The following is a 12,838-nucleotide window of genomic DNA, read 5'->3' as shown; positions in this document are numbered from 1 at the left end:
CAGGTTTCACCCTAACCCCACAATGGCTCCTTCTATCAAGATATCTCTTTCAGTCAGACAATGGTGGCACTCTTCTTTAATCCCAGCACTTAGAAGGCAGAGGCAGGTGGAGATCTGTGAGCTCAAGGCCAGCCTAGTCTACAGAGCGTATTCCAAAACAGCTAGAAAACTCTGTCTCAAAAAACAAAACAAACAAACAAAAGATCTTTTATTGTCCCTCCCACAACTCAACCTCCTGTTTTCATCCCCATTCCCTCCCCTCTACCTCCTTCCCCCCAGTTTATCCAGGAGATCTCATCTGTTTCCCCTTCCTAGGGCGATTCATGCATCCCTCTTAGAGCCCTCCTTGTTACCTAGCTTCTCTGAGGTTGTGGATTGTTATCCTTTGCTTTTTATCTAATATCCACGTATGAGAGAGTACATACTGTGTTCGTCTTTCTGGGTCTGGGTTTCCTCACTAAGGAGGATTTTTTTTTTCTAGTTCCATCCTCTTGCCTGCAAATTTCTTGATGTCATTGTTTTTTTTTTTTCCCAGCTGAGTAATAGTTCATTGTGTAAAAGTATCACATTTTCTTTATCCATTCTTTGATTGAGGGGCATCTAGGTTGTTTCCATGTTCTGGGTATTACAAATTATATTGCTATGAATATAGATAGTTGAGCAAGTATCTTTGTGGTATGTTTGAGCATTCTTTAGATATATATATTCAAGTAAGGACTTCTAAGGCAGATGCAAAACAAAGCCTGAAAGCCTTTGAAACATTTATCAATTAGCTCATTACTTTTAGATACATTAATTTCTGCATCCAAGTGCAGTGAAGTCCTAACCATAGGTTCGTTGTTTCATTTCTTTCATCAGATTTACAGATTGGATTTAAAACCACGAATTCTCAAGTATCAAAAAGCGTAATATAGCCGGGCGATGGTGGCGCAGGCCTTTAATCCCAGTACTCTACTCGGGAGGCAGAGGCAGGCGAATCTCTGTGAGTTGAGGCCAGCCTGGTCTACAGAGCTAGTTCCAGGACAGGCTCCAAAGCCACAGAGAAACCCTGTCTCGAAAAACCAAAAAAAAAAAAAAAAAAAAAAAAAAAAAAAAAAAAAAAAAAAAAAAAAAAAAAAAAAAAAAAAAAAAAAAAAAAAAAAAAACACCACCAACAACAAAAAAACCAAAAAACCCAAAAACGTAATATAAGGAATGATAGGCACACTGAAGAGTGTCAGAACTAGATCTGGATTAAGAACTAACCTGTGACCTTGAAAAGCTATGTTCCTTACCCAGGGGTCTATGCCCCAGACTCACACAAGCTTGGGATACTCCATGACTATCCTATCCACATCCCAACTCGAGGCAAAACCACGGTACAATGAAAGCCCTTGAGGTTTCGCTGGAAAACTACATCAGCCTACAAATTATACAGAGAAATTTCACTTCAGTGCTGCCTTTCCAGTCTCTGCGTCTCAACATAAAATGAGCTCATGTTGGTAGTGAAAGGTGCCATTGATGTGTTAAATTTTATTAGCTTACTTCTTTGAATTTGCCATGAAAGCGGAGGAATGCTGGGCTCTGGTTTATCATGAGGACTGAACTAGGCTTGCCTCACTTTGCACTGCACAGAGCAGGCGCGGAGTCTCTCACTGCCGAGGGAGCGTCATCATCCCAGGCCGGGCTTCACTCCGCACAGCCTGCTGGGAGGGAATATGTCCATTTGTCTAGACCACGAGTAAGAAGACATTAGAAAAAAAAGGGAGCAGTTTTATAGGGAAAATATACTTGGATATTAACACTGAATGTTATAATAAAAAAGGCATTTGGAAACATGTTCCAGAAAAACACTGTAAGAAGAGAAAAACCACAAAATGTACCATAAAGTCAAGTTTTATTTAAAAAAATTTTTTATAAGTCTGTCAAACTCCATACATAGGGAAATCATTTATTCCATTCCTGTCTGATGAGAGTCAATGCTTCAATCCGTCTCTGAAGAACAGAAGTAAAAAATAAAGCTCTTCCAGGCATCTATATGCAACACATTCTCAGCTTGGTTCAGACTGTAGTAAGCACCTGAGCACGGCAGCGAGAGGTGGTGCAGCCTGTGCAGCTGTGTGCGCTGCCGTTTCACAAATTTCTTTACCTCCAACCCTGTTGGTTTGGCTCCAAGATCCAGCTCCCATGAAGGAGAAGACACAGGTTTATCTGGGCTGCCAGAAAAGCCCACTGAATGCATCCTGGAGTGCTCTGTGACAGGCAAGAGAAGACGTGTAGCCCCCCGCAAGGTCCTGTGGAGAGGCAGCTCGGACGTGGTTTAAATACCTAAAAGAAAGCACAAGTGTGGTACTGACGTGAAAACATAACTCGCTGTCACTGTACAAAGCAAGTGCCAAACTGAGCCTAATTTTAAAAGCAATTCTGAAATCGAAATGTTCAAGCTTTTATAAATGAACCTTTTAAAAGGAGACATGCTAACTGTATATGCAGATCATCTAACGAGACTCAGCTACAAAGGACAGTGAAGTTGAAGAATAGTTCTGAAGGCTTATAACTCATAAATTCTGATGAAATATTAAAATGTTCACTGTTTCACAATTTCCACTGCTGATTTGTTTTGTTGGCTGCTGTTTAGGTCCAATGAATGCTGTCCTCCTCGGCATGCTCTTTTTTTTTTTTTTTTTTTTTTTTTTATATATCTATATTTTTGTATTGGGGGGAGGGAATAGAAAAGAAAGCAGCCCCTATACTGGGCCCTATTCAGTGGCAGCTTCTTGTTCCATAGAGTTAAGGAAGACTTTGAGGAAATAAAAGTTGTTTGGAAAAATCCAGGTGTAGTTGCTTTGTATGCTGTGATGGGTAGGAGGGATGCAGTGAAGTGTGAAGGCCCCGCACACCCTCCATCTTGCCTCAGACTATGTCCTGGAACCCTGGGGCGGAGAAAGCGCTACTTTCATTCCTGCTTCTTGGGATTGTTGACTGCCACGTAGTGATAGAGAACCACAAGCAAGAAAAGCGACACGCCCAGCATGTTGGCGAAGATGGCGAGCTGCACGTCCGTGATCATCCTGACCAGCTCCACTCGGCTCCGATGCTACCGCTCGCTGAACAGCTCGAGGTAGGAGCCTCGGCATGCTCTTAATAAACACACATGATGGCACTATTATGTTACTAACATCTTCACAAAAGCGATTTAAAGCAAACCCTTTAATACCGAAAACAAATGGGGCAGGGAAGAGAGCTCACAATAGTTCAGAATCTCCTCAGTAAAAAGTGTATTGTCTCCTTCCTTGTAGGAAAAGAAACCTTAGAAATTACATGTGCAAGAAATCTGCAGGTAGGTATAGAAGAACTGAGCAGATTTCAAAAGACAGAAGAATAGTGTTTCTTCAGTCTCACAGTCTTTTACCAATGGAGAATTTCTGCCTTCATACAAATAGACAAGAGAGGCCTAAAAAGTTAGACAACCAACCAGACGAGTGACGTGTCAGCATGGCCATCGCGCTGAGGGAAACGGCATTTCCAGCCTGGCTTTAACGTCTCTGTAGGAAGCCACATCGCCTGGAAACAAGCTGCTTCAGCCACTCTCAGAAGTACAGGTATGACAAACGAATAAATCAGGAAGCAGGACGTTTTAATGGCCTGGAACCCTTTCTACTCATTTATTCAAACTTCCTGTGTGTCAAAATCTCAATGCATGAGCAACTTCTTATTTCTAACATAAAAACAAGTCAGGTTTTTTTTTTTTTGTTTGTGTCTATGTTTAATAAGCTTGTATGATTGAAATATATATGGCAACTTAAGGGACCAAATAGAAGAAACTGTCAAATGAAACAGGCCAAACTCTTGGAACTGGTTATAACTTATTCACATCGCACAAATCATGGTCTTAACTCAAATCTTTGCTTTTCTGCCAAGGGTGAAAGTCAAAGGAGAAATAAATAAATGTTTATTGAGCAACAATCTAAAACTATTTGGGTAGTATATTTATGGCATACCAAGCTATCTGTAAATCTATCCCAAGCTTATTTATGTTATATAGAACACTAATAATGGATATTCTATATAATATAAATATCATATACAACTATAGTATCTTATGAAATGTATATAAGTGAAAAATGTAAAGGATAAAATAAAATATTATGTCATCACATACACCTCCAAGGATGCGTCCTTCTTCAGGAACTAACATCATTAAGTATCACTGATGAATCCCAGGTAGAGGCCAAGGTCTCACAGGAATTAAACAGGAATTCATTAAATCTATCACATGACTACAAAGTTATTTTATTAGTGCCCTCCCAAAGCACAATAAAATGCTAGCTGTTAAGATTCTGATGAATAAGGCTAGGTTAATCCCAGCACCCAGGAGGCAGAGGCAGGTGGATCTCTGAGTTCAAGGCCAGTCAGGGGTGCAAAGTGAGACCCTGCCACAAAAGCCCAAAATTAACAAAGAAGAAACCAAAAAGGGATTCCTATCAATAAAGAAACAAAGTAAGTGGTGAGTTACCTCAGAAAGTAACTGGAAACTCGACGATAGGCACACAAATAAGTAATAGTTTTATAGTTAAAATTAAATCTAAATACCCTATTCTGACCGTGTGATGGCACCTTACTCTCCTCAGATCCTCAAAGAAAAGGATTTAGCCAGGCGAAGGTGGCGCACGCCTTTAATCCCAGCACTCGGGAGGCAGAGGCAGGGGGATCTCTGTGAGTTCGAGACCAGCCTGGCCTACAGAGCTAGTTCCAGGACAGGTTCCAAAGCCACAGAGAAACCCTGTCTCGAAAAACCAAAAAAAAAAAAAAAAAAAAAAAGAAAAAGAAAAAAGAAAAAAGAAAAGGATTTAGCTCACACCCAGCACAGCACAAGTTCCACGGTATTTGCCGACAGTCAGAGAACAACTATCATGAGTGGAATTGGTTTTCACAGTTGTAATACAAAGCAATGTGCAGCTAACTTGATTCATTGCACTTGGCCTGGCTGGCTTCTGGGAAAGTTGAGTCACACCGTTCCTGGCTTGGCAAGTCCAGTATAAACCTGCAGTGTGCATTCAGCTTTTTATATGTTATGCCGAGAGACCTGAAGCAGCTGCACTGCTGGCAGGCAGACGCAGGTCCAGGAAAATACCTAAAACAGTTGCATCTTCTAATTTACGACTGCGCACTGTTTCCATAAAGAGTATATAAAACAGTTCAGCTTTTATAAGGAAAATGTAATAAACAGTCATACTCATTGAGGCCATAAATGCATTTTTTAAAAGTTTATCTAAAATGATTAATTAGTGTTTGAAAATGGTACTTCTTGAATACAGTCATAATCCAAAGCAATGAGCAAATATTGTTAAATTTGAGTTATTAATGGTGAGTTATATGATTCTCACTGCCAAGATAAGTCAATTAAAATTTCTCTGCACAGCACTGAAGAAAATACATTTCCCTTCTCCAATCACTTAAACATGTCTGGGACTAAGGTCTGTAAGAGTCCTCCCTATTTATATTACTCTTTTTGATCTCGAGGGCTATACAAAAATTTTTACTGTTAAGTGGTTCAAAAATATTTGAACCAAGGCAACCTGTATGATTCCATTTAAAAATACAGTTTGTTCTTACTACTCAGTTGTAGGGTTTTGTTCCGAGGTGTTTAAATTCACTGTTTAAACTAAACCCTTTAATTATTGTGGTATGCCAGAGTATTTTAAAGATCTGCCACAATGAAACTAGAGATGAAGAATTTAGGGTTTGCCTACTTTTCTACCGTTCTCCACACCTATATTTATCATCTGTAATCATTAAAAAGACATTACTTGGGGGCTACAGCAGAGGTCAGCATCATTTTATGTATAATTTATGTAACAAAACGAGAATAGTATCTTAGGCAAATTCATTTCCAGAAGTCAAGCTTTGGGGCCTGGACACAACAGCTCTATTTAGCCAACACCAAGATAGTAGTTCTGTTTTTCATGATGTATAAATCTTCTAAGTAGAAACCAGTGTGGGATTGCTTATTTTGGTAGTATACCATTAGTTTTACTGAAAACAGACCAAATTCAGATTTTTTTTTAAAAAAAAAAATCACTATTTTCTTAATAAAACCTAACAGTGTGCTTTCAAAAATGTGTATGAAGTAATTCTTATACACAGGATACTTTGAACTTTAATTTATGTTCTGCCTAAAGTTGCCTTCCTTTGCACTATGCGTCAAAGTCAGTAGCGGACTCTGAAGATGGAGGAAGAAGGAAGAGTGGACCTTAGAGAAGAAGAGGCTTGGACATTAGACTTCGATTAGCATCATCATTCTTCTCATTTTTAGCAGGTTCGCTCCCCAGTAGGTGGGATAACTTACACTTTACTTCAGAAAGGCTTTATTCCTCAGGCTCTGGGCTGCTCTTGCTATTTCCTTTCCCTTATAAGCACTGCACTGACCACCGGGTAGACAGCCTGTACTCAACTCCTCGGTGATGCTCAAACCACACTCTCAGGAAGGGACAGCGCATGGAGGGAATCAACACCAACACAAGCACCAGTCAGAGCCTCTTCATGACAACCCCTAGGACATGCCAGCTCCAAATAATCTATCAGTTTTAGAGTGGAAACAGAAATGAGCTCACACTGGCTGCTTCTCTTCTGAATTACCAGCCCCATGAAGAATTACACTGGGCACTGGTTCAAGGTAAGACAGGTGTGAAGCCTAGAGAATGGAACCTGCTTTTCAAAAACAGGGTGAATATTCTTCAGCTTTGCGTTTTGAGACACAACTTCCTACATTCCTAGGGCTGGCCCCAAATGACTGAGCTCAAGTGACCTTCCTGTCTACAGGCTCACTGTGCCAAGCTGCAGGGAACCCATTTAAATTTTGTGTTCAATACCATTGTGAAGTAAACAGACCTGCCCCATACAGTTTTGTGTTCCAGATGTCAGGACTAAGAGCTCTTAGAAGTGTAAGGATTTCATCCCATGGCCTAGGATGTGACTTGGTATCGGGGATCCACAGTTGGGGCAACATCTACTGGGGTTGGCATGTTCCAGGGTAGGGGCGTGTGTATTAGAAAAACCAGGCAGACAGAACAGAGTTACAAAAGAAATACAGAGAAACTCAAATGACAAGTTAGACAGAGAAAACAGAACATAAAGATAAAAAAGCAACATTAAAAAGCTACTTTAGCAAGGACATTCATCCAACAGGAGGAACAGATAACAAAAACAGCAAGAGAAATGGAATTCTAAGGCTCGGCTTCAAGAGGAGGAGTGCTATTAGCTTTAGAGACTTTTAGGATAGCATTCATTGATGCTGGATGGAGGGGTGTGAACTAGGAGACTGGGTATGAAAGGAGTTAGGAGGAGAAGTAGAGATAAATATGAGCAAAATACATTGTAGGCATCTACAAAGTTCACAAAGAATTAATAAAAATACTTTAAAGGATCATCCTTTTTTAGTTGGAATTGAAAACACATCAGGGCTTTGGTTAGCAAAGATGCAAGCATAAATTACGGCCATGATTAACAGTTGACAGATTAAAACAAGAGGGCAAGAAAGCAATGATCACCAAAAACTGTGAAGCCAGGGAAGAAGGCAGAAGTGGACTAGACGGAGGGCAGGCTGCCTGTCAACACTGAAGACAGGAGGGTTTCTGACAATCAGGGACGCCCCTGATAAAGACATGAAATGGGGTAAAACACAGTGTAAAATTATTTCCCTTCAATATGTAAGTATATTTTCTTAAATATGTATATTTCAAAAACCCTTTAGATTTTAATTTATTCTGTCATGCAAGTTAAACTAACTGCATTAAAAATTTTAAGCTAAAAATGCACAGCACGATGCGATACAACTATGAATGCAAAGACATTCGAGAAAGCCAGGCAGGGCTAGACACAGCCAGAGAGAGATTAGTTTGTCATTCACCCTCTCCTAGCTCTGCTTCATACTCTGGAATCTTGTGATATCAACAACTTAGATAAGTCAAAGGGAAATATGGAAAGGCAATGTCTAGCAAAGAAAAAAACCGATGCTTACTCTTAACAATTCTAACTTGCAAGTAAAAGCAAGTTCCTAAACCAGCTAACCTTCCAAATCAGCGATGATACTAGAAAAATCTGAAAAAGCCACAAGAGTACCGGCTTACAGCATAACAAGTATAAATACTGCAGTGCGATGGAGATGCGGCTTTAATACTTACGCCCACAGAAAACCACGGCATCACTCGGGGAAAAGAGGTCTCTGCCTCTTATCAGACATGATGTGCTCATGCAGGCAGCGGCCAAGCAGAGCTTTGCCGGAGCAGGGTGTATAAACAGGCCTGTCACTTAATTGGCTAAATAGCATTTGAAACAAAATTTTCACGTGGAAAGAAAATATTTTCCCCTTATTTTAAAAATTATACCATTTTTTGTTATATTCTATTTTGTTTCTAGATTATATTTTTTATGGCAATGCCTTGATATCATGCACATGTTACTATAATATCATTTGTACAGCATACTCTAGTAAGTTCCATATGACTTTCCCATCTGTGCTGGGTAATTCTTTTTGTCAACTTGACACAGGCAAGAGTCATCAGGAAGAGGAACTTCAACCAAGAAAAATGTCTCCATCAGATAAAACTGTAGGCAAGTTTGTGGAGGCATTTTCTTGATGTGGGAGGGCCCAGTCCACTGTGGGTGGTGCCATTCCCAGGCAGGTAGGTGGTCCTGGGTTCTATAAAAAAGCAAGCTGTGTGAGCCATAGTGAACAAGCTAGTAAGCAGCTTCCCTTCTCCATGGAATCTGTTTCAAACCCTGTCCCCAGCCTCTGCTTTATTTCCCTTCATGATGGGCTGTGATCTGGAAGATGAAATAAACCTTTCCTTTCCATTATCACAGCAACAGAAAGCAAACTAGGACACCATCCAAACCATGAATTGTAAAGTTTTGATTTTACAGGATGTGCTTCAATACATTATGGATGTCTTGTAGTTTAGATGGTAGATTCTTATTTTATTACTCTAAAAGGTTAAAAGAAATAAAAACTATTTCCTTGAAACCTACTTTAGAATGACATGCTGCTGGACCCATCTGCCTGACTCGATTCTCTGCACTCTTTTACCATGTTTTAGCTGGGTGAGTCTGCCTTAGCCTCCCTTCTGTGTACTCTTCACAATCCCCCCAGATCTAGCCCAGGTCCCAAACCAGTGCCCTATCTAGCCACCTCTGCCTGCATCACCTCCAAACTCTAGACTTCTACCAGGATCGTCCCTGCCTGCCCAAACCTACTGGTGCCTCCAACCTCCCTGCTCAGCCAGATCCTGCATATCCTTTGAATGGATCAAGCAGAAGAATACTAGGACTAAAAGATAAAGCAAATGATCTAACAAAACAAGCAAAGAACATGCAAAGAAGTTTTAAAACACTTGAAGGGAACATATAGTAAATGTGGGACATCTATAGGCAAAGATGAGGGAAATGACATAAAGGAGAGAGAAGAAAAACATCCCCCACACTAAGGAAAGAAAGAAATACACAGATACAAAACACACAGAGACCACCAAATAGACCAAACCAGAAAAGAAACCCTATACAGCATTATCATAGTTAAAACACTAATAAATAGAACAAAGAAGAATTTTGAACGCTGCAAGAGAAAAACCACAAGTCACATATAAGGGGAAATCTATCATAATAACAGCTGATTTATCAGTGGAAACTTTGAGAGCCAAAAGAGCCTCAAGGAAAGTATTCAAGTCCTAAAAGGCCATGAAAGCCAGCACAGATCGTTGTACCTAGAAATACTATATTCCATGTTTAAAGGAGAAAGAAAAACTTCCTGTGATGTGAACATGATGTGGGGCGCCATTCTGTATACTGTGAAGATGGTTTATTACCATTAGTTAATTAAGAAGCTGCTTTGGCAGGGCAGAATACAGCTAGGCAGGAAATCCAAACAAAGAGAAAGGGAGAAGAGAAAGAAGGCAGAGTCAGTGAGATGCCAGCAACCACGGGGAAGCAAAATGTGAGGTAACAAACTCAAACTTTGTGGTAAAATATAGAATAATAGAATTGGGTTAATTTAAGTTGTAAGAGCTAGTTAATAATAAGGAAGGAAGGGAGGGAGGGAGGGAGGGAGGGAGGGAGGGAGGGAGGGAGGGAGGGAGGGAGGGAAAAGCCTTGGGCAGTGGTGATGCACACCTTTAATCCCAGCACTTGGGAGGCAGAGGCAGGTTAATCTCTGTGAGTTCAAGGCCAGCCTGGTCTACAAGAGCTAGTTCTGGGACAGGTTTCAAAGTTACAGAGAAACTGTCTCAAAAATAAAAAAAAGTAAATAACAAGGAAAAACAAAAAGAAAGTCAGTTAACAAAAACATATTCTAAGCAACAAAAATTACACTGCTGGATGAAACAGAAATAAAGAAGTGGAGATGAAAAACATAGGCCTTCTTTTAATAGTCTGACAATGAATAAAGGAGCAAAGGCAACAGAGAAAGACCTCAGGTTGGTGAAGTCAGCATGCTGTTTCCAAATGGAAGCCTGAATGTTGTAGAGGGAAGGCTCTACCAGAGCAGAGATGGGGACTAACTGGATGCTGCAATATCCCTAGTTAAACAACAAGGGCCATGGAAGACAAGTGAGGACAACTGTTTACATTCAGTGCCGGGCATATTGTCTCTAAAAACAGACAAAATGAGTTAACAGTGGCACATTTGATCTTGACTCATAAAGAAAAAGAAAGATGGTTGCTTATACAGAAATTTTAGAATGGACCCTTTCCCAATGACCTATGGACACACACCGTACTGTTTCCCACAAGGAATCTATTTTATACTTAAATTTATTCCAAATAAAATAAGCAAAATACACATTACATGGATCTACATAGAAAAGAGGAAAAGGCAAGCTCTCCTGAGTAAATTGGGAGTGTGGGGGTCACAGGAGAAAGGGAAGGGAGAGGAGAAAATGCAGAGCTCAATAAAAATAATAAATTTTAAAAAGAGATTTTTATGTCAAGTCCATACTCTCCATAACCGATCCTCTGTTCCTCTACCATTGTAAAATTTCTTAGCATACATCATAGACTGGATAGATGAACCACATCAGGTACAGTGGCTCATGCCTACAATCCCAGCTCTTGCGAGGCTGAGTCAGGAGGATCAGAGGTTTAAAATAGCCTGGATTACACAGAGAGTCACAGGCCAGTCTGGGAAACATGGCATTGTGTCTTCAAAACCCGAGAAGTCAGGGGAGTCCTGCATTCTCAAGAAAACCATTCTAAACAGCGTAAGGAGCCGCGGGCTGGGAAACACTCCTAAGGCTGACCTTGTTCAAGAAACTAAAGCACCGAGGCTTTAGTGAGAGCACTCGGGCCTGCACGAGCCTGAGGCCTTCTCAGCAGCTCTGAAGCTGACCCACGTCTCCACATCAGCTAATTGCACTGACTGAATATTTCATTAGCTGACCATTTACTTATTTTATTGGCCTTGGGAAATTGCTACAATCATATTTACAGAAAGAATTTTCTGTGCATTTATTTCTTCAGAGTGAACAGAGGTTTAAATCTCTTTAGAAGTTATGTTTACAAGAAAACTCCTTGGAGGCATCATTATTCATTTTTTCTATGAAATGATATAAAGTCATTTTCAGAACTAGTCAGAAAACCAGAGATAATTTCACATAAAAAACCATGAGTAGAAATGGAAATTTAAGTGCTTGTTTACCAGGATTTTTTAGACTCATAGAATTTTATTGGTACAAACCAATGTATCATGCAAACTATAAAACGATATACATATTTGATGTGGGAGTGTCATATCAATCTGTTGATTTCATTGGTTGAGCAATAAACTAACTGCTTGGCCTCATAGCTTAGAACATAGATGGGAGGAGAAAACAGAATAGAATTCTGGGTGAAAGAGGAAGTGAGGTCAGACTCTGCTCTGCTTCCAGAGAGACCCGACAGCTCTGCTGGAGCAGAGACGCCATGCTCAGCTCTCCCGGGCAGATGCACGCAATGAAGCTCCTCCGACCAGGATGGACTGGACGTAGGCTAGAATCTTCCCGGTAAGCACACCTTGGGGTGCTTACACACATTATTAGAAATGGGCTAGTCCAGGTGCGAGAATTAGCCTGTAAGGGCTAGAGTTCATGGGCCAAGCAGTTCTTAAATGAATACAGTTTGTGTGTTGTTATTTCGGGCATGAGCTAGCCAAGCGGCCGGGGTGTTGGGGACGCAGCCCCGCCGCTTCTTAATTCAACACATATTCACTGATTTAACCAAGCATCTTAGATCTAGCTAAATAAGATACTATACCTGTCCCCTTTAGTAACTTAGAACAGTTTAACATGTCCTAGTCAACGATTCTTGTTCACTGACACAGCATACTGCTGTCTATTGCATTCTTTTTCTACATGTATTTCAGTTTAGGGACTGAACGACAGAATCACAGGACAATCACCAGTTTAAACCTGAAAATGCAAATCTACTGAAAACATTATAATAGACCACTATGCATATTATTATTTCTACAACTATACTTGGGCCATTAAAGAAAAGAATATAACAAATGTGGTCAGGAAGATGGCTCAGTGAGGAAAGATGCCTGGCACTAAGCCTGATGACCTGACTAAAAGCACTGGAATCCAAGTGGTACAGAGAAAGGACCAACTCCCAAAAGTTGTCCTCTCACCACACATACAGTGAGTGCATCATGGACACACAGTGCACATGTGTAAGCACATACACTCACACATACTATGTGTATGGCACATGCATGTGCATACACTAAACAGATGTAAAAATGTTAAATATAATCTAATACATGAAATAAGAACATGGGTTTTGGCCTGGAAGATGGCTCAGAGTGTACAGGCACTAGCTGTACAAGCCT

At 40.4% G+C, this 12,838-nt stretch overlaps 2 protein-coding genes across 3 annotated transcripts in view; both read right to left on the bottom strand.

Moving 5' to 3' along the window:
• Nucleotides 1-1,859: 1,859 nt before the first annotated feature.
• Nucleotides 1,860-12,838, bottom strand: part of Mnat1 (MNAT1 component of CDK activating kinase) — a 120,275-nt gene continuing 109,296 nt past the window's right edge. For both annotated transcript variants that reach the window (XM_050153691.1, XM_050153689.1), the window contains one exon: nt 1,860-2,307. In XM_050153691.1, the coding sequence (XP_050009648.1) occupies nt 2,187-2,307 (121 nt within the window). In that variant the 3' untranslated portion in view covers nt 1,860-2,186. The remainder of the gene's footprint in view (nt 2,308-12,838) is intronic.
• LOC126508450 (dolichyl-diphosphooligosaccharide--protein glycosyltransferase subunit 4) lies at nt 2,740-3,123 on the bottom strand. The gene has a single exon (XM_050153693.1). The coding sequence runs from the start codon at nt 3,047-3,049 to the stop codon at nt 2,936-2,938; it is 114 nt and encodes a 37-aa protein (XP_050009650.1). The 5' UTR covers nt 3,050-3,123; the 3' UTR covers nt 2,740-2,935.

The sequence above is a fragment of the Alexandromys fortis genome, unplaced genomic scaffold (assembly GCF_014885135.2).
Source record: "Alexandromys fortis isolate MF-2015 unplaced genomic scaffold, M_Fortis_MF-2015_v1.1 scaffold_82, whole genome shotgun sequence".
Classification (NCBI taxonomy): Eukaryota; Metazoa; Chordata; class Mammalia; order Rodentia; family Cricetidae; genus Alexandromys; species Alexandromys fortis.
The sequence above is the reverse complement of the archived record's forward strand: the minus strand, read 5'-3'. Positions and strand labels throughout refer to the sequence as shown.

Excerpts from the sequence above, each read along its gene's own strand:
- LOC126508450 (XM_050153693.1), bottom strand. The coding sequence starts at position 3,049 with ATGATCACGGACGTGCAGCTCGCCATCTTCGCCAACATGCTGGGCGTG.